The sequence below is a fragment of the Falco rusticolus genome, chromosome 7, assembly GCF_015220075.1.
Source record: "Falco rusticolus isolate bFalRus1 chromosome 7, bFalRus1.pri, whole genome shotgun sequence".
NCBI lineage: Eukaryota > Metazoa > Chordata > Aves > Falconiformes > Falconidae > Falco > Falco rusticolus.
The window spans coordinates 37960356-37987202 of record NC_051193.1 but is presented as its reverse complement, the minus strand read 5'-3'; the positions used below and the strand labels follow the sequence as shown (position 1 = coordinate 37987202).

The 26847-nt window shown below is 41.4% G+C and overlaps 1 protein-coding gene across 1 annotated transcript; it reads left to right on the top strand.

The window, feature by feature from the left end:
* Positions 1–33: 33 nt before the first annotated feature.
* Positions 34–26198, top strand: YY1 (YY1 transcription factor). Its single transcript, XM_037393897.1, has 5 exons — positions 34–989; positions 10613–10775; positions 20220–20280; positions 22729–22887; positions 24021–26198. The coding sequence occupies exons 1-5, from the start codon at positions 293–295 to the stop codon at positions 24201–24203; spliced, it is 1263 nt and encodes a 420-aa protein (XP_037249794.1). The 5' UTR covers positions 34–292; the 3' UTR covers positions 24204–26198.
* The last annotated feature ends 649 nt before the right edge of the window (positions 26199–26847 follow it).

The following is a 26847-nucleotide window of genomic DNA, read 5'->3' as shown; positions in this document are numbered from 1 at the left end:
GGCGGTGCGATTGGCCGCTTGGCGGCAAGGGGGCGGGTCCCGGCGGCAACGGCCTCCCGGGGCTGGGGTCCGTCTCGGCGGCAGCAGCGGAAATCTCGCGAGGGAGCGTAGCCGGGATTTGGCGGCTGGCTGCCTCCCTCTCGCTGGCTGCGAGGAGCTGGTGTTTGTGTGGAAGGGGGAGGAGGAGAAGAAGGAAGGGAAGCGAGAGGAGCCCGAGCCCCACCATCCGCCGAGGGGAGCGGACCGGAGCCCCCTCGCCGCCCGCGAAGCTCTCTCCCCCCGCCGTCCCGCCATGGCCTCGGGAGACACCCTGTACATCGCCACAGACGGCTCGGAGATGCCGGCCGAGATCGTGGAGCTGCACGAGATCGAGGTGGAGACCATCCCGGTGGAGACCATCGAGACCACCGTGGTGGGCGGCGAGGAGGACGAGGAGGAGGAGGACGAGGACGAGTGCTGCGAGGAGTGCGGCCCGCACCACCCGCCCCATCACTACCACCACCACCAGCCCATGATAGCGCTGCAGCCGCTGGTCTCGGACGGGGACCCTAGCGGGGCGGGCGGCGGCGCGGCCGGCGGCGGCGGGGGACAGCTCCATCTGCACCACCACCACCAGGAGGTGATCCTGGTGCAGACCCGCGAGGAGGTGGTGGGGGGAGACGACTCGGACGGACTGCGGGCCGACGACGGCTTCGAGGACCAGATCCTCATCCCGGTGCCGGCCCCCGCCGGGGAGGACGAGTACATCGAGCAGACCCTGGTCACTGTGGCCGCCGCCGGCAGCAAAAGCGGAGGTGGCGGCTCCTCCTCGGCCGGCGGAGGGGGCCGCGTTAAGAAGGGCGGCAGCGGCAAGAAGAGCAGCAAGAAGAGTTACCTGAGCGGGGGAGGCGGCGGCGGGGCCGAGGGCGGCGGCGGCAGGAAATGGGAGCAGAAGCAGGTGCAGATCAAGACCCTGGAGGGGGAGTTCTCGGTCACTATGTGGGCCTCGGGTAAGTGCGCGCCGGACCCCTCCCTCCCTGGGCCCCAGGCCCCGCCGACGGCTGCTCGGTTCGCCTCGGACAGTTTTGTTTTGAAGGGAGGCCATGTTTTGATGTGTGTGATGGGCGCCGCCATGTTCATCGCCAGGGCAAGTATGGCGGCTCCCCGAAAAGATGGCGGGGTCTGCGCTGCTGCCGCCGCTGCTCCTGCCCGGCTCCGGCGGGGGGAAGGAAAGATGGCGGCGGCCGCCAAGATGGCGCCGGCTGAGGGGGGTGCGAGAGGGAGGGAGGCAGCGCGCCGCTGGCTCCAGGACTAGGCCGCAATGGCGTAGTTTCTGCAGCAGGGGGAGGCGGGGTGTGCGGGCGGGCACAGGGTGCGGGGCGAACCCAGCCTCCTCGCTCTCCCCCCCGTCCCCGCCCCGCCGCTGCCGCCGCCGCTCCCCGCCGCTCGCTCCACGCCTGCCCCTCGCCCTTCCCTCCCGCGGCCGCCGCCCCCCGCGCCCTCTGTCCTCCTTCTCCGCCGTTTCCCGGCCAGCCGCCGGCCCGCCTCCCCTCCCCGGCCGCCGCTGCCTTGCCGGCTCCCCGCCCGCCGCTCCTCTCCCGCCCGCCGCTCCTCACCCGCCCGCCCTGCGCTGCCGCCGCCGCGCACCCGCGGCCCCATTGGGCCGCATTTTAATGCCGAGCGCGGCCGGCGGCCCCGGATGAGGCGTGTGCTCCGGGCCGCGACCGTTATGTTGGCGGGGGAGGGAGGACCGCGCGCCCCAGAGCCGCCCGCCCCGCCGGTCTCCCCGGCCCGGGCACGGCCATCTCCCCGAAATACCGTTTCACAGCTCGCCCGGCGGGGGTGGGCCTGGGGGCCGCCCGGCACCGGGCCGCTGCGGTAGCCAGGCGGGGTGTGGGTGGGGCCTCCCCGCCCGAAGGCAGCGGTGCCGGCCGGGGGGAAGCACCTCCTCGCCCCCGCGGGGGCTGCCCGCGCCTCTCGGCGGCCTCGCAGGGGACGGCCGCGGGCTGCGGCGGCCCCGCAGCAATCGCCTTGCCGGGAGCCAGGGGCTGACAGCCGGCAGCGGCGGCTCCGCAGGCAGGGCTCTGGCCCTGGGAGCCGCGGGCAGGAGGGAGCGGGTGCTGGCTGGCGCTCGGAGGCCGTTCGGGTTTTCCTCGGCTGGGTCTAGAGCTTTAAATAGGCGCAGGGAGTCCGTGTTGCGTGGGATTGGATATGTTTTTTGAGGAGCTGGGGATTTTGTGGGAGTGTCTCTTAAAGGGAATAAAATCTTGTGAAGGTGATCAGAATTGCGGGGCTTGCAAAAAACCTGACATGTGCCTGCCCTGACCGCTTATTTAATCTGCCACGATTTTCTGATCCTTTCCTTTAAAATATGGGAGGGGGAAGTCTTTCTGGTCAGCAGAAAGGTGTTACTTGTGGCACATTGAGGGCTTTGTTTAAAATTTTAATTTTTTTTTTTTTTTTACAAAAAAATATATGGCTGGCAGTTAGGCGCCGTAATCAGTGTTCTGTTTTCGTGAGGGGGGGAAAAAAGGTCAAATAGTATCAGTTCATGTAAGATTTAATTTGGTGTGTGGTCTTTGAATAGTAGGTTGGTAATCTGTGTTGCATATCATAATTTTTGTGCCCTCTTGAATTTTTAAAGAGTCTAGTAGGATAGGGATAACTCTCTCAAGCTTCTCATGTAGTCTGAAATGCTTGCTCTCCGTGATGTTTGTGAGTGACCAGCAGTAGTTAGGCCAATGTTGAAGAAAGAGTGTATTAGATGGCTGAATTCGCCTGTCTGAAAAGACAGAAAGCGTGCTGATTCTGACTTTTACTCTCTTTTTAAATATAGGTGATGCCTTAGCAAGTTTGACAGAGAATATGAGAACTTCTAGTATGTTCGGTTGACAGCCCAGTTAGTCTGATCAAAGTTCCCCGCTTCTTGATGAACAGAAAAGAACTTTCATTTAAGAGTTTCCCAAATACTGTTTAGTAGAATGCTTTTTTATATGCTTCTGTGTAGCATTGTATGAAAGCTGGATAAATCCACTTGCTAGGGTTTATTTTCTTAGAATTGACCGTCCAAGAAAGAAAAAAGGTAACAGAAACTAATACAGTCTTATGGTTTGTGGAAGCTACCTAAAATAGCTGAATGCAAGTCGATGCATGACTCATGAGCTGGCAGGATACAAGACCTCACTGAGATCAATTGACAATTTCTAGCATGCATTTGCACTCTGGAATTCAGAGTGCCTGACAGGATGCTTCCTTAGAGCTTCTGCATCCTGATTATTACTTGCCTGAAGTGAAGCATGCGTATAATCAATATACTTGATTCTCTTGCTGCGTACACAACTTTTACATCAGGGTAGCCGTATTGATTTCAGTGGTTTTGTTCTTTATGAGCATGACCATGCAAGCTCAGTGGGACTGATATCCACTTGTAATTTACTGGAGATTGAATTCCATTGCTGTAGTCAACTCAATTATATCCATGATGCAGAAGGATGCAGTATACCTATTCTGACTTGGCTTCTAATGCCAAAAACCCCCCCGCAAAGCAAAATCACAAAATACATAGGCAAAAGTGTTGTTTGTCCACCCCTTCCTGTGTGCATGCGTGCACACGTCCACACATGCACACCCCCCAGCTTCAGCCAGCTTTTGATAAAAACCTACTACATTAAGAGTGTTGTGAAGTTCTACTGAGTGTATTGGATGGGCTTTTATGCCTCTTACACAGCTTATTAAATGTTACAAAAGTGTTCAAATGCTGGGGCTTCATTGTCTGTTTGCTGATATTTTAGAGGGGAGAATGGTTGCCAGAAAAATTCCAAAAGAAGCAAAACCAGGGGAAAAGAAAACCCAAACCCAGAGCAAACCACTGGCTTGCGAAAGGGTAGTCATACTAAAGTTTCCCTGCAGAATTGGGCATACTTTATTTTGAACAAAGGTAGGAGCTTTGCCTCTATATTTTGACATAATTAAAGACTTGCTTGCACACTGATGTAATTGACTGTTTGATTTAAATGCTTAGCAAAAAGTTTATCAAAAGACAAATAGTAAATAAGGCCATGCATCAGGATAAAACAATGACTCCTATATTGCTGTGCATGGGTATTTGACTTGGAAACAAGGGCACTTTGCTTACCACAGTGTGGGAAGACAATGTGAATTAATTCCTTGTTAGTGTTTTCTAGTGCTACTATATTAGCTTGTACATGGGTGGTACCAAATTTAATCAATCATAAATCTTTGTTTGTAAATAAGTATAACATGTCTAGCAGCACCTCTTGAAATTTGTAGAAATAATTTCTGAAATATATAGTGCTGTGATTAAAGGGAGCTACTTGATACTTGTCTTCTTACGTGGTTACTTGGAAGTTGCAGTACTGTTGTTGGCAACGGTTTAGACTTACCATACTTTCTCTTATCACCTTGGTATCTATGGTGATATCAAACTTGTGACCCATGATTACTTTAATTAAAGTGTTTAGTTTGAAACAGGACTGCTTTGTTCTAGTTCAGATTAGCTTTCCAGATCTTCAGAATGGAATTGTCTGTCTTCGCATGCGAAAATAGGAACTGAACAAAGATGTTCTATTTTCTGAAAGGGTTGAAGAGGTATATTCAGTGGATACTTTAATCATGTACCTGTGGTGTGTTTCCTCTATGCTGTCTAATACTTATCTTCCTTATTTTTATTGGGGTATCCTGTAACGGATTTAGAAAATTGTATATAGTTAATGGGGCTCTCCAAATGAGACACCCTGATTTGTAGTAGGAAAATTGTTTTTATGGAGTGGCATTTATTTGTGCCTTTGCTAGATTCAATTTGAATCATCCTTTCTAGTGACTGTCTCCAGGTTGGGTACAATAGGGATGGGGGGGAGGGAAGGACCGCTAGAAATCACTTTGTTGGATTGTGCTTGCAAAACTGGTTCTTGTATGCCGGAGCATTTGGAAAGTTGGTGCCGAAATGCTGTCTCCACCAAATGCTGGAATTTCAAGCAGCTGGGACTTAATTTTGAGGGGGGAAATGTAGCAGGCTACATCTGCTTCTAGGTAATGACTTGACTTTGTCAAGCTTTCAAACCTGAAATAGGTGTTGGCTTAAACTATTATTGTTAGCATAGATAGTCTGCAAGCTTAGGGCTCAAATAGCACAACCAAACATTGCCCACAGATGTTAAACTGCTCAAGTATCTTACTCCTAGACAGGAAAGATAAAGATGAAGAAGATAAGCATATGGTTTGGAAATGATTATTGATAATCCAGGAAGCTTGTGCTGTGGACCTGTATTTGAAAACTTGGGGAGTTCATATTGAGCTTCTAGAAGGTTCTTCAGAACCTCTGAAAAAAACTTTTAATGTCTTAAAAAGGTTTTCATTTGACTTTTATCAGATTGCATGGGTGAGAAAAATAATCATCTACTGTCTGACCAGTTGTCTTACATAGTATAGATGATAAATGTGTCATATAGTTCAGTTGTGGGCCTATATCAAGGATGGCTGTGGCAACGTCTTTGCAATGACAGATAGGTAATAAGCTGCTTACATGGAAATTTTTCATAATGGAGGAGAGAGTGATTGTCTCATTCCTTTAAAATGTTAAGATGACATTCTGTTTCTCACTCTTGATTGTGATAGTGGTGTAGGCTTTTGGTATCCATAAGCATTGAGTCTCACTGGCAAAAATGTCAGGGCAACCTTAGGGGATAAGGTAGGTATTTTTCCAGCAGCTGTTTTAAACATTTATTTTTTTTTCAGTTTTGCAAGTGAAATACTTGAATGTGGTTCATCACTTAAACTATTTTAATTAAGTTGCCTTTTAGCCCACCTTCAAATTAGAACAGTCTTAACTTGCTGTTGGATCCTTCCGTGAGAGGTCCATATCACTTGTGTGCTGCTGATTCAGAAGGTCATAGTGCTTTGCCACAGTGTCTCAGAAATATTGGAAGTCAGATGATGACTGTTGATATGTGCACTGTTTTTGTCAGTTCATATCTCAGTGGTGTGAAATTAGAGACGGATGACATGGGAAAAGGAAGAACCTGTTCTCCATCTGTGTGCAAGGCACATCAGAGGGAAAGTAACCTAGCAGCCAATTAGGTTAAAAAATGACATACTGTGCAAAATGGAATTTTAAGATTCTGAAGTGTCTGCTAACTAACTATATTATTTAACAAGCTAATTATGGTTCTTTGCTTCCAAACATGGCCAATTAACTAATTCAACTGAGGAGACTGCAAAGTGGTAGTGGTAGCAATAACCAAGCTGTTAACCACAGTGCCTTGGTAATGCACAGTTGCCGAATACATCCTTCACCATGTAATTGCAATTCTGCTGTTGCTGAAAACAAATTTGTTTAACCATGTGATCATAAAAAGAGAATTTAAACTTAAATGTTGTTCATCCTTTTAGTTGGTAACAAGAGTGTCTTTTAACTTGGTACCTCAGTGAGGAAGCTATAGGATTAGGTCTCAGTGCTTTGCTACCAAGTGTACCTTCCGAGTTCCCTTTTGCTCTCCTCATTTTCCACAGGGGAAAACTGATTGAATAAAAATGTGTTCTTCCCACTCTATAATAGGAGAGGGGGATGGCCTAGGGAATTGGGGATTTAGAAATGGAGTATGATGGCTAAAATCAAGAATAACTGAGGCAGCGATATGAGCAGGACTTCCTGGGCTGAGAGTTAAGGGGGTCATCTTATAAAGCTGGGGAGTTCAGAGTTGTTAGCTGGAGCTAGCTACTGTTCTAGACATGCATGAAATAACGGGATTCTGAGATGGATGGATTTTTTTTGTGCAATAGAAGGGCTACAGGAGGTGGAGCATGGTAATAAGAGCAAAAGGTAATCAATAAAGTCTTGAGAAAGATCAATGACAAAGCATGGTAGAATCTGTTACATGGAATCTGCTGTTACTAGTTTTATCCCAGTATCTGGCTTCTTCCTACTTCAGTTGATACTTCTTGGGCTTTGGCACTCTGAAAATGTCAGGTTATTTCACCAGTAGAAATTTAAGTAGTAGTCAAAAGATAATGACTGGATAAAATGCTGAACTTTCACTGATCTTAGTAAAAAAATGTTCAACATACTTGCTTTGAAGTGCAGAAGTGAATCCAGTTCAAGATGCATATAGGACATGAGAGCAAGTGCAGATGGAAGGACGTTGAATGTGAAGTTTTGTTTGGATATGTCCTAAGAAGGTACATAGAACAACCCAATTCAGAGTATCTAAAAAAGTGTCTGTCTAAATGTAATTGGGCATAGAAGGTTCTTGGGACGTACTAGTGGTGTCACTAAGAAGTCTGTTTCTTACAACTTTATAAGATAAGTGAATATTGGACATAGCTATTGCAGTGACTAATAGCGCATGCTTTTGTGAAGATAAAGTGATTAACTAATTGACATGCATTCAGATCTTCACTATCTTTTAGAAGATGGGACTAAAATAATGTTCTAAGTTCCTCACAAAAAGCTGCATTAGATCTGTAAGAATAGTGCTAAATAGACACTAAAGCAGAATGCCATATATTTGAGTCTGCTGTACTCTCAAGTGGTTTTAAGAGTCAAAATGAAGCAGATCAGATGGTATACAGCAGTTACTTCCTTTTCCTGACTGGCTTCATCACTCTGTCCCTATTTAGCTTGCATGGGTGGCAACCAGATCAGTTTGTCATGGGCATAAACTGCATGGAGTTACTATGCCTTATTCGTACTGCACTTCTGCAGAGGTGTCACTAGAATTTCAGGGTTGTGTCTCTGTGTTTTGCGTTGCTTTGGGTGCAGTATGTTTGATTCTCTGATGTTTCAAGAGAGGAAGAGGGGGAAGTGATTTCTAACATACCTTCTCTGCAATGAGAATATTGGTTAACTTGTCAGCCTGAATGAAAGTTTGCCTGGACTTTACCCTCCAAACTTTGAGCTGCCTAGTTGATAGGTCGTCGGTAGGAGATCAGAAACAAACCTGTGATAAATATGTGCATAGAGGACATTGGTAAAGTTCTTCCAAAGAAGTGTGTGGGGGTTTTGGTGTGTTTTGTTTTCCCAATGAGTTGATAATGTCATAGGATAGACTGCAGCTAGGATGGTCTGAATACTGAAAAGCTACTGAAATCTGCTGTTACTTTTGGTGTGAACCAGGTCTTCTGTCTTGAAGGATGTTAGTCTGACATAACACTTTAAGGTAACTTTTTTGTGTGTTGATTTTTGGTTTTAATTAGCTTTTAAAACTGCAAGTATGTGCTGCTGTAGATGTACAGTTTTTTGGTACAGGACATTTTGATTGTTTTATATTTTCACTGTCAATATATTAAGTGATACTTTCTCGTATTTTCTACTGTATCGAAGCAATATGTTCAATTTTTCATATTTTACTCCAATAATCTGTGGAATTGAATAGGTGTGGAATTGATTTCTGTTGGCAGGCTTTGGGGAAGTGGAGGCACTGAGGGCTGATGTTCTTTCAGTTTTGCCCTCAAATAGCAAGAAAGCATTGTGGAATAGCGAGCCTTTACACTAGGGAAGGAAAGAAGATCTTAAGGAATGTATACAGAATTTCCCTGTTGACTCATACATCTGATTTGAGGCAGGAAATGAGAACTCTTTTCTGTAATGAATGCCATAAACTAAGTTCTGGGTAGCTGTTGAAATGGCTACATTGAAGTCGGCTGATCTCCTAGCCTACAGCATGGAGAAGGTGTTGCGTTTAGCTTTCCAGAAAAAATTCCAGAAATTTTTTTTCCACAGCTTTTCTGAGCCTCATAATGTCTTTTCTGCCTGTGTAGGCATTGCTAAATAACTTTTCTCAAGCTTCCCTTTGAACAACAAATTGTTGCCAAATTGAAGGTTTATTGGCTTGACTTTGTAACTCCTGCAGATGTTGTAAAATTTACCATATAATTCTTGCTTAAGATAAATTCAGTTGCTTTCTTTAAAGCACTGATGAAGACTGAAAGGTGAGGTGGTGAGTGGAAAAGTAGATTAGAATAAGAAAAATAGTCCAAATAGTCAGTTTCATAGTTTATTTCCAGTTTAATGGTGCAGGTAGTATTTTCTTATTAACACTTCTGTCTTCGCAGTGTTGGGAGTCTATTTTCCTCTTTCCCCATGGAACATATACATGAACTGCTATTTGATCTGGTAGATCAGATTAAACCCCAAACTAGCAGTAACATTTCTAGAAATAGCCCAGTGGCAAACATTAAAAGCAGGCATTACAAATTGAATAGAAATTTGTCCTTTGTATATTTATTTGTGTATGTCTTGTCTTGTCTTTCCTAATGTAAGTTACTGAGGCATGAATAATGTTATTTCCTGTGTTTCTGTTTAGGGAAAAAAAAAGAAAAATGTTGCCTCATTTGTTTTCCACCTTCTGTTTTCCTATCTTTTCTTTTTCTTTTTTTAAACTGTGGAATTGGGGAAATACTATTTCTGTCCTACCACCCTGTATTTTCATTCCTTAAACACTACCTGTAAAATAAAACTTCCTGTTATTTTTGTAGAGCTTCTTGTGTATAAAGTGATTTGCGGAATCTGCTACCCATACGCAGAGTAGAAGTAGCGTCAGGCAAGTTTATTAACATTTAACTGAGTGGTTACAACTGCATATACATACATCCATCTGTTGTCCTAGGCGTATTCGGGAGTGGAAAACAGGATAGGTGCTGCGCCAGTCTTCCTGCTGGTGTGAGCACTGCAATGGGGAACATAAGTGAATGTTTCCATCTTCTGTTGTCTTTGTGTCTCTCTGGTTTCTGCTTCTAGCAAGAGGAGAGAGGAAACATTGTGTCTTGGCATATTCTAAGGTCTGAATGTGAGTAGACAGCAGCAGATCTTCCACCTGATTTCACTGCAGTCCTTGGGGACAAATCCATGGGAGGTGCTCTAGAGCAGGTGAAATAGCAGTATCTTAGCTAGAGGTCAAAGCTCTGAATGGTCCCTGTCTGCTGCTTACATAGAGTGGGAAAGAGCTTAGGCTGGCCTCTGCCACAGAAGGAAGAAGCCCTCTTGGGAGGGAGACATGCTATTTAGTTTTTTTGCTTTCTTTCAGACCTCTCTGCAAGTGTTGAGAAACCTTTATTTTATGGGCAGTTAGTGAAGCCCATTAGCAGTTATTTTGGAATTTCTTGTCCCTCTGTGGCACTTCTGTTGGAAGTCAAGGGAGTTTGGAGATTCTGAAGTAGAGATCAGTAGCCCTGACATCTTAGATGAAGTATCTGCCCCTCCGTCGATAGGCTTGCTTTGTTACTGACTGCTGTTGAGAGAGATCCAGAGTGGGTATGGTGGAGGTTAGTCTTGAAGAGATTAAGGAATTAAATATTTGGGCATTGTTTCAGGAAAAGTGCATTATCTTTCAAATGCAGCCAACATTCATAGGATCGTTCTAATTATTTTCTTATTTGTTTGTGTTTAAGTAGATATGCAATTTCTGCTTTTTTTTCCCCACCTGGTGTTCTTTCTGTGTTCTTCTTGCTGTAACTGTATGGATGTCTTTGCTCTTTACAATTGGCATGGAAATCTGGAAGGGCAGTGTATTTTTTGAAGTGTGCAGCAATAGTGAATTTGTACTGAGATGCAGCCTAATAACTTATATGCTGTTTTGATCTTTAGTATGTATTGAATTCAGTATTTTGTGTATTTCAGATGATAAAAAAGATATTGACCATGAAACAGTGGTGGAAGAGCAGATCATTGGAGAGAATTCTCCTCCAGATTACTCGGAGTACATGACAGGGAAGAAACTTCCTCCTGGTGGAATACCTGGCATTGACCTCTCAGACCCCAAACAACTGGCTGAATTTGCTAGGTAAGTAGGAAGAAAGGATCTTTAAATTAAAATGGCTTTCTTTTCACTGGTTTAATTATAAAAACTATTAGGCAAAATAAATGGTGGATGTAGTATGGCTTATTGTTCCATTTAATCATCTTCTAAAACAAGGGTCTTGATTTAGAACAGAGTAGCTGATACTGTGGCACAGTCACTGGATTTTACATTCAACAGTGACTTCTTCAATGACTTCTCATCTTCAGTTCCTGTTAAGACAGGACCTAAATAAATTGGTAGACCACATCTTTGACGTGACTACTGTATCTTTCATGTGAGTGGCCTTAGATTCTTCAGCACCAGAGGATCTGATAAGTGAAATGTTGCATTTAGGTTGTTCAGTACAAGAAAGCCAGACTGTAATATTTAGTTTGCAGAGCCCCACTTACTGTTCTTTTTCACCTGCTTCTTACTACTTAAGCTCTAGATCTTGAACTTCCTCATAATGGTGTCATATCTTGCACTTTGAAGTGCCACTGATAATTGCAGTTTCACAATTGGTAACTATATGGCTTGGATTTTCCTCTAGTGAATCAGAATTGTCACTCGTTTAGATACCAGTACGTTGATCTGAGTTACAAGGTGACTTTTACTTTCAAATAGAGATGAAGTTACGGAAGCTCTTTTCTGCGGGGGAGTATTGAAAGTGTCCTGTGTCCCTCCCTCCCTCGGTAGAGCCTGTGGCTCTGGTACCGAGTGCTCGGGGGCAGCCGGTGGCCACCAGAGGGCAACCGTGAGGTCACCAGAGAGGTCTGCCTCGGCACCTGCAAGCTGGGACGTTACAGTTGCCTTGCAGCATTTACTTGGTCCAGTTCTTTGTGTGCTGCGCTCATTTTCATTTTGTTACCAGCTGATAATTCTTCAGGGCTCTGGTGACAATTCTAACAGCAGGTGGATGGTCAGATGTTGTTACTCTTACTTTCAGGGTCAGCTAGTACAGTGTACTCTTTTTTCTTTTTTTTATTGGGGGTGAGGGGAGCAGGTAGGGAGAGTACCACAAAGTTATTCAGTAGGTTACTAGATGGCGGGTACTGTTGAGACAAGTTATGGTCTGGCTTCTTGGTTAGGTGGATCTTGGTTTCCAGAGTATGCACCTGCTTTTGTTTCCATTTCTGATTTTGTGGCTTTTTACAGACTTTTTCTGTTACCGTTCAGTGTGTTTCTGCCAGAGGATTGCCGGCACAGCCTGGTCCCACAACTATTTTCAGTAAAGCCATTGAAGTATAGAATTTAAAGGCTTCTAGTAAGACAGTTTTGCAGGGCTTGATCCCTGCTTCAGGCTGTCTGGAAAATATCTGGCTATCTGGAAATTCATAAAAATGCATCATGAACAAAAACAGGGTACTATCTAAAGTGTTGGGTGGCTCTAGCTGTTGATACTGATGTTCCTTGTTTTATTATTGTTGATCAAAATTACTGTGTTTTCCTCTGAGAACTGCTCAAAGGTTAATACGGTTCTTTGTGAAAGCAAATGTTTAAGTGGTACTCCTGAGTGTACATAGCATTCTAATTATAAAATGTTAGTTACACATTTCTCATCATGTGCATAGAATGATATTCTCAGTTATTTTAAAACATGCTGAAACCTTTGGTTCTGTTAAACATTTAAGTACTGAATAGCTATCTTTTGTTAGGAATTTTAGATAGTTTCCCATAGGGTATTCTTCATGCAAATACTGCAGATTTTTCACCAGATTGGTTTGAATACTTGAAATGGTTGCCAGGATTGGGCTTCTTGAAAAGACCAGATTGCTTCTATCAGATCTATCTGCTTATTTCTTAATATTGTGAAGTGTACTGCATCTTTGGGTTCTAGTTCATTTTCTGTTGAGAAAATAGTGCCAGCTGGCAGTAATTACCACTTTTTCTTATTCATGGTAGAATGTTCTAGGAAGTTCTAGAGCTAGAATTTGTAGCAGGTGATGGAAAGATAGAGTTATGTGTACAATCTCTTTTCTCTTATTTTATCTACTGTACAGAATATATTATATTCTACTCCAGTCATAAGACAAATACATGGTGGTAGAGTAAGCACGCAGCTTGGGGGGACGTCACCTTTAGCAATATCCCCAAGTTACTCACAACCTGTGAAGAATTTTTCTGATAGCTTAATTGTACATACGTTGAAAACTTCAAGAATCTTCTGTTTTAAGAAAGGTTTTTTTAATTTCTTGGTCAGAATCAATGACTGCCAAGCTTTTACTCTTGCTTTAAAGAGGCAAAAATGAAAAAGAAAACTTGTTAGTTGCATGTTAGATCGTAAGTGATTGTATATAGCTGAGGCTGAAGAATATGGATGTATCGGAATTCGCATATTATTTGTTGAGGTCTTGGTTCTCTTGCAGTGAAGCATGTTGAAGGGACCCCCTTTAGTAATAACAGGAATTCAAGCACTGATCTCTACAAACCTATTTTTATATTGATCAGTTGTCTTGTTGATTGCTGTGTGCAGTATCACTAGAGACCTTGCATGGCAAACTGGAATTAAAAAACCTGGGTTTATGTACTGGAATTGGGTTTGGAGGTTCTAGGAATATGCTCGGAACATGCTAGAAGAATGTTGTTCCGTGTAAAGTTCTCTGAAAATTTCAAGCATTGCTGGTTGCTGTACAATTCCAAATTTTAAAATTCTCGGTAGCTGTTTTCTGAAAACTGAGCAGCACATGAAATTCAAACTTACTTTTAAAGTTATTACATAGCTTCGCATGCTGTGAGTAAGGTTTTGGATAACAAATTTGTATTTTCTTGACTTGAAAAAAGGAATGTGCACAGTCCACGTAGAAGCAAGTATGAACTTGCTAGTAACATTGCATGCTAATTGTGTTGTGTGCAGTTGAGAACAACTGATTTTGGGTTGCTCTCCTGTTTCCATTAAGTTAACTAGAAGAATCTCACTGTATTTTTGTAGAAATTAAATACTCATAATGAGGCTAAATTCACTGTTTATAACCATGCAGCTTATTTTGATTAAGAATGCATTGATTCTTAGGAACAAAGTGCTGAAGATCTGAGGTTAAGTTTAAATGGTCAGAGCTTGAATTATAGTGGTAACAGTTCTCATGCAAGGTTCTGGAATTCTGATCATGATTTGGTTAGCGAGAGGTAAGGCAGGGGTGGGCTTGATGCTTGGAGTCCTCTGTAGCTCTACAGCCCTTGAAAAAAATAAAATAAAATAAATTAAAACCAGCAATTCAGCATCCGCAACGAACACCACTGCTGCTCAGTGGCTAGGTGGCATCAGCAGAGCAAGCAGTTATACTGTCTCTTGTGATATAATTGTCTTTCACCACACCACAGTGGTGGTTTGTTGTTTTGTTTTTTTTTTTTATTTGGTGCACTTGTCATTGAGACATGTAGCAGGAATCCAGATCCTTTAACTGGAATTCTTACAGTTTTTCCTGGAAAGGCATTTATACTTTCTAGGACTACTTAAAACACTGTGAATAAACAAGCAGTATCAGAACATTGGCATGTTCAGTAATGCAGAAGTGAATGACCATAAATTATACCCAGTTGGGCAACTTATCACCTTTTACAAATTATTTCATTCTGTTGTAGTACTCTTGAATTTTCTTTAGTATGCTTTAAAAATGCAGTAAAAAAGAAAAGAAATTGTGCATTTCTCTTGGGCAGTCATATCAGAATGTAAAACTGATGTTCAAGTTTATCTCAGTCTAGTTGTGAATGATATGCTCAGAGACAAATAAAACCTAATAAATTACCATGTTCCCATCTGATACTTCTGACAGGGACACTGGAAATCCTTTAAAGTGAAATATTAAAATGTTTCATGCAAGTCTAAATTGATTACAAATACTTCTGTAGTTAGCTGTGAAGAAGTCATAACTGCTTGGTAATAAAAGCTGGGGGAAGTAACAGACTTTTTTCTAGTTGGTGCATATGGCAAATTCCCTCAAACAAAACCACTGAAAATAATATTCATGATAGCCCTCTCCCTCCCTCTTAATCTCCAGATGGATACATGACTGAACTGGCTAAAAGATAGTAGAATACAGACATCGGTAAAACTAAGAAATAACGGTGGAATATGCTATACCTGGGAAATAGGCACAGTAATGGGTCATAGTGGTAAAAACTTCACTCTCCGTGGCTTTATCTTCTGCTCTACTTAGTGCCTTTTCTGAAGGAGAGCTGTTGTGAGGACTGCCCTTCATTTTGATCTGCTTTCCAAAACTGATAGGAAACAAAAGAGAGGAAACTGCCTTAGAGTTTGAAACTGGACACCCTTCTTAAAAGTGACAAAGCATTCTGGTCACATAGATTTATGACTTTGGCCTCTTAATAAGGTGTACGCTTTTGTATTGGTTTTGTTCTTGTTACAGAGAAGCTTAAAGGGTAGTAAACTGACAATTGCTTTACCCAAAGTGTTCTGGGAGTGGGGTGGAGCGGATCTCTTGCTCTGTGCTACACTGCAAAGGTCACTCTCCCTTGTTTACACATATGATGTTCTTCATAACTGGAACAATAGTAGTAATTATTTTTGCCAGAATCTTGGAGTGAAAGAGAATTTTTTGTGTCATTTTTCTGCCTGTGACCGAAGCGGGTAAGAGACCTGCTGTGGGCTCTTTGGTTATAGATAGATTCCTAGGACACCTTGTGCCACTCCTCTTTTGTCTATTTATCCAAAAGCCAGTCTAGCCAGTTTCGGGAGTTCTTCAGCACAAATGAATTCTTGCAGCAGCATAGGGCCATGGCGGTCATGTTATTTATGCCTCAGCAGGACAGTACAAGGGGAATGGTAGAATGAGGGAACAGATCAGAAGTGGCAGTGACACTGCTGCTAAGAGAATAATTTTCTTCTCTTCTAGCTGTTCTTAGGAATGGGGTTATCGGCACAGGTGAATATTGCTGTTGGTCCTCTAACATTTATCAAAGGAGTTGTCTGAGAGAGAGTGATGATCTTTAGGTTAGTTTTCTGTATGGAGGGAGAAGAAAGAATATGAGAACACATAACTTTACCAGAAGCAAAAAATGGAGATGATGGAACAAGGGGAGAATTCTGTACTGTTACTTATTTTTTGACTTAAGGATTTCCTTTATTCCTAGCCTTAATACTGTTTCTGTGGCTAACTTTTAAAATAGATTCTATCTACAAGGCAGTTGTGGAAATTGACAGAGGTTTGCTGTGGGGATCGGTTCCGTCAGGGTATGGTTCTTTCAGTTCTGCTGGGTAAATATTATCTGTTACTTTCTCATGTTGCACAGTGACAGAGTTGCTTTCTTTGAGGAACTGAGTGCTTTAATAACCTGTGATTTCACTCGGTCTTCTTTATGCAGGAGCTCATTCTGTGAACCTATTGGGGTGCACACCTTCCTGCTCTCTGCTGTCCCCCATTCCCTCCCTCCTCCTCAGTACAAGTTAATAGACTTGGCCTTTAATTGCAGTGTCCAAGTGCCTTGATCCAAAAGGTACAATCATTAGTTTTTCACAGTTAGCTAGTCTGTAGTTGCTGCTACTAGGTATGGCCTGTATAAACTCACTGCAGAAATGAAAATTCTGGTCTTGCCATGTAAATTGACTTTCTGCAAAGGCAGCTGTTTCGAAAGTCCCACCCAGGTATTAATGTTGTGTCTGTAGTTGTTTTAAATAGTGGTATGTGTTCGAGTTCTGTTTTTGATTAATGTTTCAGGCTAAGAAAACTTGGATGGAGCTGGTAGAGATGCTCTACTGGGTGGGAGCCAAAAGTCTAACTGCTAGCAAGAGCTACCTGCAACAGTGTAATTAAGATCAACAGCCCAGGTTCTAGGCTGGTGTCCTTTTGCAGAAAGTTAATTTTAAAGTAAGACCAAAGTCTTTTTTTCTAACACATTTGAATATGTCTTTTAAATTCTTTGAGTGGTTGTCCATAATGATTCCACAGCCTTGTGGGCAACGTGACATTTTTGACAAAATGATCTGTCATAGTTGTGCCTGTGGTATATGTGCCCTCTTGCCTTTTAATCCAAGTGTATGAATGGCCCAGCAGCTTCTTGCTGTCTGTGGCACTGAAATACAACCTGGACACTGTTTGCTGCCTCTTCCTGTTGAAGTGTCTGCTTCTGTTTTGTTGAATAGCTTGGTTGCCTGTGGAATCCTGTGCTTATACACAGTATTTTTCCACATTTTAAGCTTAAGTTGCCCACTTACCATATTTCCAGGAGAAATGAAAAGATTTAAGATCTGCCCCTTTATTAGCTAAACCTTGCCATTTTGTAGTCAGTAGGGACTAAATGTTTGTACGTTGAAGTATGCTGCTGGGCTGATACTCTTCATTTTAGAAACAAAGCTTGAAAATTAGTCAGCTTATTCCAGAATGGACTCTTATGATGTTATGTGCCTGCTCAGACACTGAACTGAAAAATGTAAGGTATATGTTGAAGTTCCACAGTCTGCCCCATGTCTGACCTTCCAGTTCAGCTGCAATTGATTCCTCAAGCTTGCTGACTGCACTGATGCAGAAGCTTCCAGGGTGTTTTCCCCCTCACTTTACTTCAGCAGCCTGTTACAAATGACACTGTTGCAGCATTTGTTTCTGAAAGATTGACTTGATACCGGAGGCAAGACGTAAGAGTTACAAATAGGATTTAACACCATGATCAGTGGGAGCTTAAGCCCAGTGTGAAAAATGCAGGTGCTGCCCACTAAAGCCGTTTATCACATCCCTTGTTAATGATTCCTTTTTTGTCTAGTCTCGCCCTTTACAGGTGGTCTTTCAAGACTTCAAAACAATAGTGGATTTACTCATTCTTGTGATGTCATGAACACAGATCTTGGGCCTAGGAGTTTTTTGCTTTGTTTCTGGGGGCTGAGCGAATGGCTCAGCCAACATTTAACAAGGTGTTAGAGTTAGAAGTAAAGGAGGTGATTTTGGCACCAGTTTTGTCCCCTAAGGTTGTTTGTTCTCTAATGGTGTTAAACTGTCACGCAATGTTCCCTCCACCCTTGTCAAAGCATTCTTCTGTGTCCGCTTTGGCATAACACACTCATTTCTATGCCTTTTCCTTTTGTAAAAATCGTAGAGACTTAATAAGGAGAATCCATGCAAAGGTAGTTGAAAGCTTTCTGTAGGGGTACTGTAAGAAAGCTTTCTGTGTGTTTTCCTATAGCCTCACTACCGCTAGTACCTATCGGTCTAGAACCTCACTGGAGAGTATAGTCAGTCATTTAATCCCAGTCACTTGTTTGGCTTTTGGTACTTTACTGAAGGAGGCTCATAAACAAAACAGCATAATCGTTCTGTATTCTAATTGGATTATAAAATTAAATGTAATCAATAAGGTCATCTGAGTTGCTCTGTAATCTTGGAAAAAGGAAGATTATCAGTAAGATTAAGATAATAAAGTGGCTGGTCTACAGGAACAGATAGTTTGCTGTGTTCAGGATGTTTCTGGCCTTAAATTGTTGAAATGTTCAGATACGCTACTGGTGATGGTTCAAGAGGAGCTTTGTCAATACAAATACCTCACACCCATCTTCTAGGAGCTTTTAGTATCTGGCAATATATATTGGATATGATACTCTTTAGCTTCCATCTTTTTGTCACATCTGCATTTTTAATCTTGCATGAGACTGCAGTGCTCTTCGGTTAGCACTGTATGTATTCAGTGTAGTCTAGAGATGCTAAGCCAGGAGTTTCCTAAGTGTCCACTTAGAGAAGAGAACAAATACACCCTCTAAATCCTTGGGATTTAGTATTTTGTGTGTGAAGTGGCTGTCAAGTGCTTTAGTCAGTTACTGATCACTCGACCTGTGCTACATCTGCAGTACTGAGAAGAGTCAGATTGAGGGACAAATGGTAGCCCACAGAGCCACAGGAGACTTCTCCATCGCATATGATTGCACTGGTGTTCGTAAGGAGGTTTTCCCGGATACAGTTCTCAGGACTTCTGAGGGAGGTTTTTCACTGCTCTTGCCTTAATTCAGCCTCACAGGGCCTTCCAGTGCTGTCCACTCACCTGTCCACATGAAGGAGGCAGGTGAAACAGCATATTTCAGCCATATGCATAGGAATGTGACAGTACCAAAGATGACTGGACCCTGCTTGCAAAGAAACAAAAGTTTATGTGGTCAAATTGGAGGGATTTTAGCTTATTTTTCCTATAGCACTTGGGAATTACTTTGAACATTTAGAAGTTGCTGTTTAGCTGGTCTGAGATCAATTATTAAAAATGCAGGTATGCGCTAATGGAAAATCTTGTCTCCCAGCCCTGTTCTTCCATATCAATTTCCAGGAACTGAACTCATGGAGATTAAAACTGCCTTGGATAACAACAGACACGCTCTCCTTCATAATGTTAAGAACAGTGGTTCTGATAAATCTGATTCTTCTGTTAAATTCAAGCCACTCACCTCTGTTTAACTGAGACTAGAGAGTACACCAGAAAACCTTTTGTTTAATTTACAGATGATATGTAGCTACCTTGTCATGCACAACTATCTCAGTGCTGTATTGCCAGGTAAAGTCATTCAGGAATTCATTACTCACCTAAGTGAATCTCCAGCTGTATGAGATGCATTTATTTGCATCTACCTACCTCCACCATAAGGTGAAGATAAGCCATTTTTTTAGAAGACATCACTACAGGTTTAAGAAAAAAAGATGGATTAAAGTGCACTTCACTTCCCTGGAGTAGTGTCTGCACAGCTGACTCTTCGCATTCAGACAGGTGGTTGTTGAGGCAGGACTGTTATTAACATTGTTTCCTACAGGGAGTCTTAGTGTATTTGAAACACCTAACATGCAAACAATAGTTTGCTGGCCTCAATATGTTGTCAGTGGAGGCTAATGGCACCTTACAAAGTAGTGCTGAAGATCTGTGCTAGTGACCAAGAGTAAATAGACGATTGCTTGTCAGTTGCCATGAGTGGAATTCATGTGTACAGTAGCTCAGAGTAAGAATTAATTGCAGTTTCTGTGGTTATAACACATCTACATTGTCTGAGTAGATTCCACAACTTGCCTGCCTTCCCTGCTTCTGTGGAGCTTTCTTCTGAAGTTTTGTGTAGTGAAAATACTGAAGAATGATTGAAGCTACTCTGTCCTTCATGTTTTGGTTCAGGGATGGAGAGGAGGTGAAAATAAATAGGCCACATGGGTACTGGCACAATAAAAAAAGGAGTGTTCAAGCAAACCCTCCTAATGACAATAAGTATGTCAGGAAAAAAAACCCAACTCTATGTCCACATATTCAAAGGACTTAGGAAGGTAATATTAAATGTCTTATTCTGTATTTGAGAGGTCCTTCTGGAAAAGCTGAACTTCCCAATGCCAAATGATACAGTTAATATTGTGAAAGTTTTGAAAATATTAAGCTAAGTACTACTGATGCACGTAATACTATGAAATAAATGTATGCATTACGAAGGCAGTTACAGGAGAAAAGCTATCTGCTAATGTTTGTCTACTAATTTTTTTTCTCTTTAAGAATGAAACCAAGAAAAATTAAAGAAGATGATGCTCCACGAACGATAGCTTGTCCTCACAAAGTAAGTGAAGTGCTCAGCTTCTGAGTAGGTAGTAATTTGTAGACAAGTATTTTGTATTGCTGTTTTCTTTTGAGAATGAATAACTAAAGTATCTTACTGTTAATAGACTACACTCAGTTAACTGTATTTTAGTAGTTATTCTTTAGAGGCTTCCTTAAAAACCTTTCACTGAATAATATATTATTCCCATTCCTTGTCTTAAGGTTAGTGCATCCCTAATCTTCTGGTAACCATGATGCACAGTCCCTAACATGCTGGTTTTACTGTTGTGATTTCCTGCCACCCAAGAATACATACTTGAAAGAATATTCTGAAAGCTGTTCAAAGTACGTTCCTAAGATCTATATATCCTCTGCTTGGAAACTATGACAGATTTGGAGTCTAGATCAGGAATCAGCAATTTGTGGTGCAGATGCCAAGGTCAGCATTATTGGAAGACTTTGAATTACATTCCACAGAGCTGGAAGGTGCATCACCTTGAAAGAGAGAGGGAGGCATCTTGGAGATACAATTCTGACCCACTGGTAGCGGGGAAGCCTCTGTCTTGAATAAATGTTGCCAGTCACCTAGACTGGTAGCATCTAGCTTTACTGCATTGTCCAGCTTTTGTAGAGCTGACTTAATCTGTAATGAAAAAAAGACAAATACAATCTTGCTGACTTCTGGTCTAGATAAGTATGAGCCTAAGCAAATAATCAGGGCAGATAGCTAATGGTACACATTAGAGAGCATGAATAGAAGGCTTCTTTCTGATAGCCATAGTCTTAAGGAATTTGCTGGATCCTTCTTTGTGCTTATATTGATTTCAAATTCTTCACATTCTACAAGTGTCATGTTTTTATTGTGGTATAGTGTGTGGAGATACAGGAACAGTTACTCCTTACAGTGCCGAGGAATGCTGCCTTCATTTCTTTCATTTACTTTTTCATAGCCTCAATTTCATCTGAACAGGAGAGTAAAAAGAATGTTCTCTCCTTCCACTTTCTCTCTACTAGTGTTTCTAGGCTTTGTGCATTTATGACTGCAGTTTAAAAAAGAAAAATACTGTAGAAGATGTAGCTGCTCCTCTTGGGTAAGCAGGGACTTTGAAATAAATGCAAAAAAACTGGATAGTATGTTATTTTGGTGCTGCTTTGCCCCACGCAGTTCTGTTATGTGCAGTGAAGGGTGGCACACTACTTCTTAAATTAGACAAAGACATTCTAGTGCCTGAGAGAGAGCTTTTCCTGAAAGCGGTATTTCTATCTTTTTTTTTTTTTTAAAGGAATAAGGCGTATTTAAATGTGATTAATAGTTCTGAAAAAAATGATTTCTGAAGAGGAAGCCTGCAGAATTTAAGATTAGCAATTTAATGTTCCTTTAGATTCTGTTGTCAAATTTTATGCCCCCTAACACAGTGATGTTGGTAGACTAGTATTATGTAGGTTGAAACAGCATCACTTGGAGTACGGATAGAATTTACAGTTGTTACTAGGATTTTATGAGGGATTTGGAACCTTGAGGAAGACATTTCTAGAACACGATAGATGTCTCTTGATTGTCACTAAAAGGTGAAAAAAGGTTTAGAAAGATTAGGTAAAGAGAGACCCAGGTCACTGCTGGCTTAAGTGTGCTCTGGAATCATCATCTTCTGATGCTCTACCTGAGTTAATACAAGTATCTTTTGGTTTTAGGTTGAGTTGGCAGTAACTTGGAGATTCTCCCACCTGAAGTTGCCCAATATCATTTTGTAGGTTTAAGCTGTAGAAAGAGGGGCAGTCTGTATCTCAAGGTGGTAGTGATCAACTTGCTGCTGCCAGTTTGGACGAGGTAGTTTCTGTAAGCTGTTACAATGCTGGAAACACTCTTGCTCCGTTTCTCCTCAGGAATGAGGAGGACAGAGAAGGAAGAGGACAGAGTGTTGGGAAATGGAGTGGTGCACACACAGATTGGTGGTACTAGAGAATAATCTGTGGTATATTAGAGTCTATGTCATATGTTGCAGTACTGTAGTACTCAGAATATAGCATAATGAAGAATATCACATAGGTATCCATGAGCTATCATTCTGTCTTTTGTTTGTTTTTTCTCTCCCCCTGAAACTGTAAGTGCTTTTGTTCGGTTTATTCATTTGCTTCTATCAGAGCTGCATCTTCTCCATGAGACTGTCCTGTTTTTCATTTGACTGCGTACAGCTCATAATACTGAGGAGAGGGTTTGGGGTTTTTTTGTTTGGGATTGTTTGATTTTTTTTGTTAGGTTTGGGGTTTTTGTCAGCATTTTGAATGATTAGTTTTCTTGGTAGTGCTTTTTTAAAATAAATGTAATTAGGGGTCTCCTTTTCAGGGCCAACTTTTAAGAAAGTATTCGGGATATAAAAGCATTTTAAATGCTTGTACTGTAGCAGATAAAACATCTCTTTATCAGAACTAGCTTATCTACTAACTGAGTTTCACTGTTCTTTTTAAGGGCTGCACAAAGATGTTCAGGGACAACTCTGCCATGAGGAAGCATCTGCACACTCATGGCCCTCGAGTACACGTATGTGCAGAATGCGGCAAGGCTTTCGTGGAGAGCTCGAAACTAAAGCGACATCAGCTAGTTCATACTGGAGAGAAACCATTTCAGGTATTGTTAACCTCCAGACCTAAGTGCCACAATTGATTTGGTGAACATCTGTAGACTGTAATTGTAACCTAGCTTCCAATTGACTTCAGGGATGCTGTGTTTTTTCTAAGATCGGATGAGGTACTGAATCATCACTTTAACAACTGGAAGTCCCCTTAAGCTAATTAGGCTGTCATTTAACTATTTCCATGGGCTTCTGTTAGAAATTAGCGAATTGTATATACATGGGAAGATACCTTCCAAAATGTGTGATGTAAAGTTAACCACTTTAAAAGTGAAGTCTGCAGTTACTACTGAATGAGGAACATGTCTCTTTCTCCTCATCATCTTTTCAGTTTAGCACACTTGTGGACAGCTGAGACTTGGGGCTGGTTGCTAATTGACTCATGATACTAATTTTCCATAGCAGATATTAATCAGCTTTCAGCAAAATGATGGTAGTCACTGAATCGCTTTCTATTCATATAAAGTCACGTGAGCTTCTGCCACAGAGGTCCCCTGCCTACTTTCTATGATGCTCCTTATAAATCTTTACAGGTATTCATAGTCTTGAGCATATCTGTGTTCTCCAGTCCACATTCAAGATATGTTATTCTTTTGTAGATTTATTTTTAAATAAATTATTTCAGCAATTTGATTTGCGCTTCTCAGGCACTTGCTTGGATGTGTGTGCTGGATCTGCTGTATGCTTAGTAGAAGTATTTATTGCTAACCATGCTGCCCTTTTGTATTCCAAGCCCATCTTAAGTGTAAAGCTGGTAGAAGAGGCAAATCTTGGCAAATTATCACTGCAAAGGGGAAATTCTGATGTGAAACATTGTTTCTGCTTTCTAGTACAGCATAGTAAAATACTGTTTCATGTGTAGAGAAGGTGTTTTTAGTGAAAGCAATCACTTGCAAGCTGGATGTTGTTTCCCTCTTTGAAAACATACATACCACTGTGGTAAAACAAACAACCTGAAGTATGTATTCTCTTTTTTTAATGCAGTTTACAAATGATGCCCACAGCTTCACCTATAATAATCTTCAGCATCTAGGTTCATGTTTGTACAGTCTAGTGATTTAAAGAACGTTGTTCTAGCCAATGAGTACTGTTTTGTTAGCTAATGGAGTATGTCTTTTCCTTTCAACAGTGTACATTTGAAGGATGTGGAAAGCGTTTTTCACTGGACTTCAATTTACGCACACATGTGCGAATTCATACTGGCGACAGGCCCTATGTTTGCCCATTTGATGGCTGCAATAAGAAGTTTGCGCAATCAACTAACCTGAAATCTCACATCTTAACACATGCTAAGGCCAAAAACAACCAGTGAAAGTTGGAGGAGAAAGTTCTTGAACTCAAAGCATCTTACAGGAGTATGAGTTGGAAATAAATATGCCTCCCCTTTGTATATTGTTTCTAGGAAAGAATTTTAAAAAAAGAACCCTACAAACCTAAAGGACGTGTTTTGATAAGTAGTAAATAAAAAGCAAAAAACCCACAAAAAAAACTTTAAGGTGACGTTGCTAAGATGCTCTACCTTGCTCTGTAATCCCGTTTCAAGAACACGGTGTTTTGTAAAGTGTGGCCCCAACCGGAGGGGTCATTTCATGAACTTGCATCAAAAAAGACAATTCTTTATACAACAGTGCTAAAATTGGACTTCTTTTCACATTCTTATAAATATGAAGCTCACCTGTTGCTTACAATTTTTTTAATTTTGTATTCCAAGTGTGCATATTGTACACTTTTTGGGGATATGCGTAGTAATGCTATGTGTGATTTTCTGGAGGTTGGTAACTTTGCTTGCGGTAGATTTTCTTTAAAAGAATGGGCAGTTACATGCATACTTCAAAAGTATTTTCCTGTAAAGAAAAAAGTTATATAGGTTTTGTTTGCTATCTTAATTTTGGTTGTATTCTTTGATGTTAACACATTTTGTATAATTGTATCGTATAGCTGTAATGAAATCATGTAGTATCAAATATTAGATGTGATTTAATAGTGTTAATCAATTTAAACCCATTTTAGTCACTTTTTTTGGAGAAATACTGCCAGATGCTGATGTTCAGTGTAATTTCTTCGCCTGTTCAGTTACGGAAAGTGGTGCTCAGTTGTAGAATGTATTGTACAGGCACTGACCTTTTATTAACACCTGATAATATGTACACCCCGTGTAATAGAAAGGGCAACAATAAAACAGTGGTCCTAAAGAAAGAATATGGCAGAAAATTATCTGTAAGCACAGTCTATTTTCTTTTGTTGTCCAGAGCAGTCCTAGTTCCTCTTGACCTCCCAGAAACTGGAAGTTAAATAAACTCAAGTTTCCTGTACTTTGCATTCAATTACAATGATTTGTAATGAAATTACATCATGCCAAGTCGGGTGGTATACCCACACGGAATTGCTGACTGTAATTCTGGTTTTGGCTGACCTAGACTTCCATTAACTGGAATGGTGTATTTGGACACTTGGCAGTGTAATGGAGAGTTTTCAGTGTGCCTGGACAGCAGCTAGGTAAAACAGTAAATAACCAAATGGGCACTTCTGTTTAGTCAGGTAAAGGAATCTTGGAGGTTTAAATACGGTAACAGTAGGAAGTGGGGCAACAGTAGGGTTTGAGTGGTCATACCAGAAAAAAAGAAAACTGTCTTTTTCTTTTGGCTATCTTGTTTGACTGAGTATAAGGATGAACATTTTTAGAACCTTGTTGGACACCTTTTACTTCAAAACAGCAACTCAGAGTTCTAAGAAAACTTGATGGAGTTTTGATGGTCTTAACTAAAAGTAGTTACTACTCATTTGTTCAAGTGTTCAAAGTAAGAAATTTGCGGATACTATAGTAAAATGTTACAGATAATAAATACATGAATATGCACAGAAATGCATAAGTATTATTTTTGGAGGGATGTGACATTTTTAATATAGCAAAAACTGTTGTCAGTCTTTTTCTGAATCTTGTTCTTACAAGGTTCATCAAATTTTTCATTGCTAATACCATAAAACTTACTTTTGAGTCCAGTTTTGGTGGTAGTGGAAACAACATTGGTAATAAAAAAAATACACTTAAGAAGAAGGGTATTTTCTTCTGTACATAAGTTAATCTGAACACTGCAGCTCTAGTCTGAGGTTATTAGGGGCAGAAGGAAAGATGGGGCATTTAATTGTAAAGTATGCATTAGAATTTTGGCAGTATTTTTTTTTATATAAGCAGTTCTTGAACAGGACAATATACTGAAACTTGTATAGTTAAATTAAATTCTGTATACAGTTAAATTAGTGTCTATTCTTTTTGGAAGGAAATAAAATCAGTTCAGTCTAGTTCTAATTGACCTTACATTATTTTTTTTTTTGTCGTCTTAAACTGGTGTTTAAATATGATGGTGTTAGGCTTGCGCAGAAGTTTGCTTTCCTGTGTCATAAAGTGGTACCCATTTTATTGAATTGCAAGGTAAAGAGATTCATTGATGGTGTCAGTACTTCACCCCTGAACATACCTTTGAGACTAAATTATTTATGATTTGAGCATTAACTGGGAACTGGAGCTTGTATTGCCCCTAGTTACATTGCGTCTGATAACAGAGATCTGAAAAATCTTCATCTAGGTCTCAAATCAGTAGCATTCGATACACTCCTGAGTGTAAGTAGCAACACTTACTAGCATGAAAGATCTTGCTTTGTAACTAGTTAATTGGGTACGAATAAATGCTTGCATTGAGCAGCTTCTGTAAGTTATTTAAGCTTTTAAAGTGTAATTGGCACATCTTGTTCTTCAAACATGCTTAGTTGATTTCCAGAGTTTTCCTTACGGATTTTCAGTGAAGAAATTCCAGCCTTTGAGAATAGCAACCAAATTGACTTGGAGACCACCATTGCCAGCCTACTACTGACGGATCCCTTCATCGTACCACCAGTTTGCCAGCAAATTCAGGTAAGGGGAGGCTCGACTCCCAGGGGTGGGGGAAATGTGGCCAGTG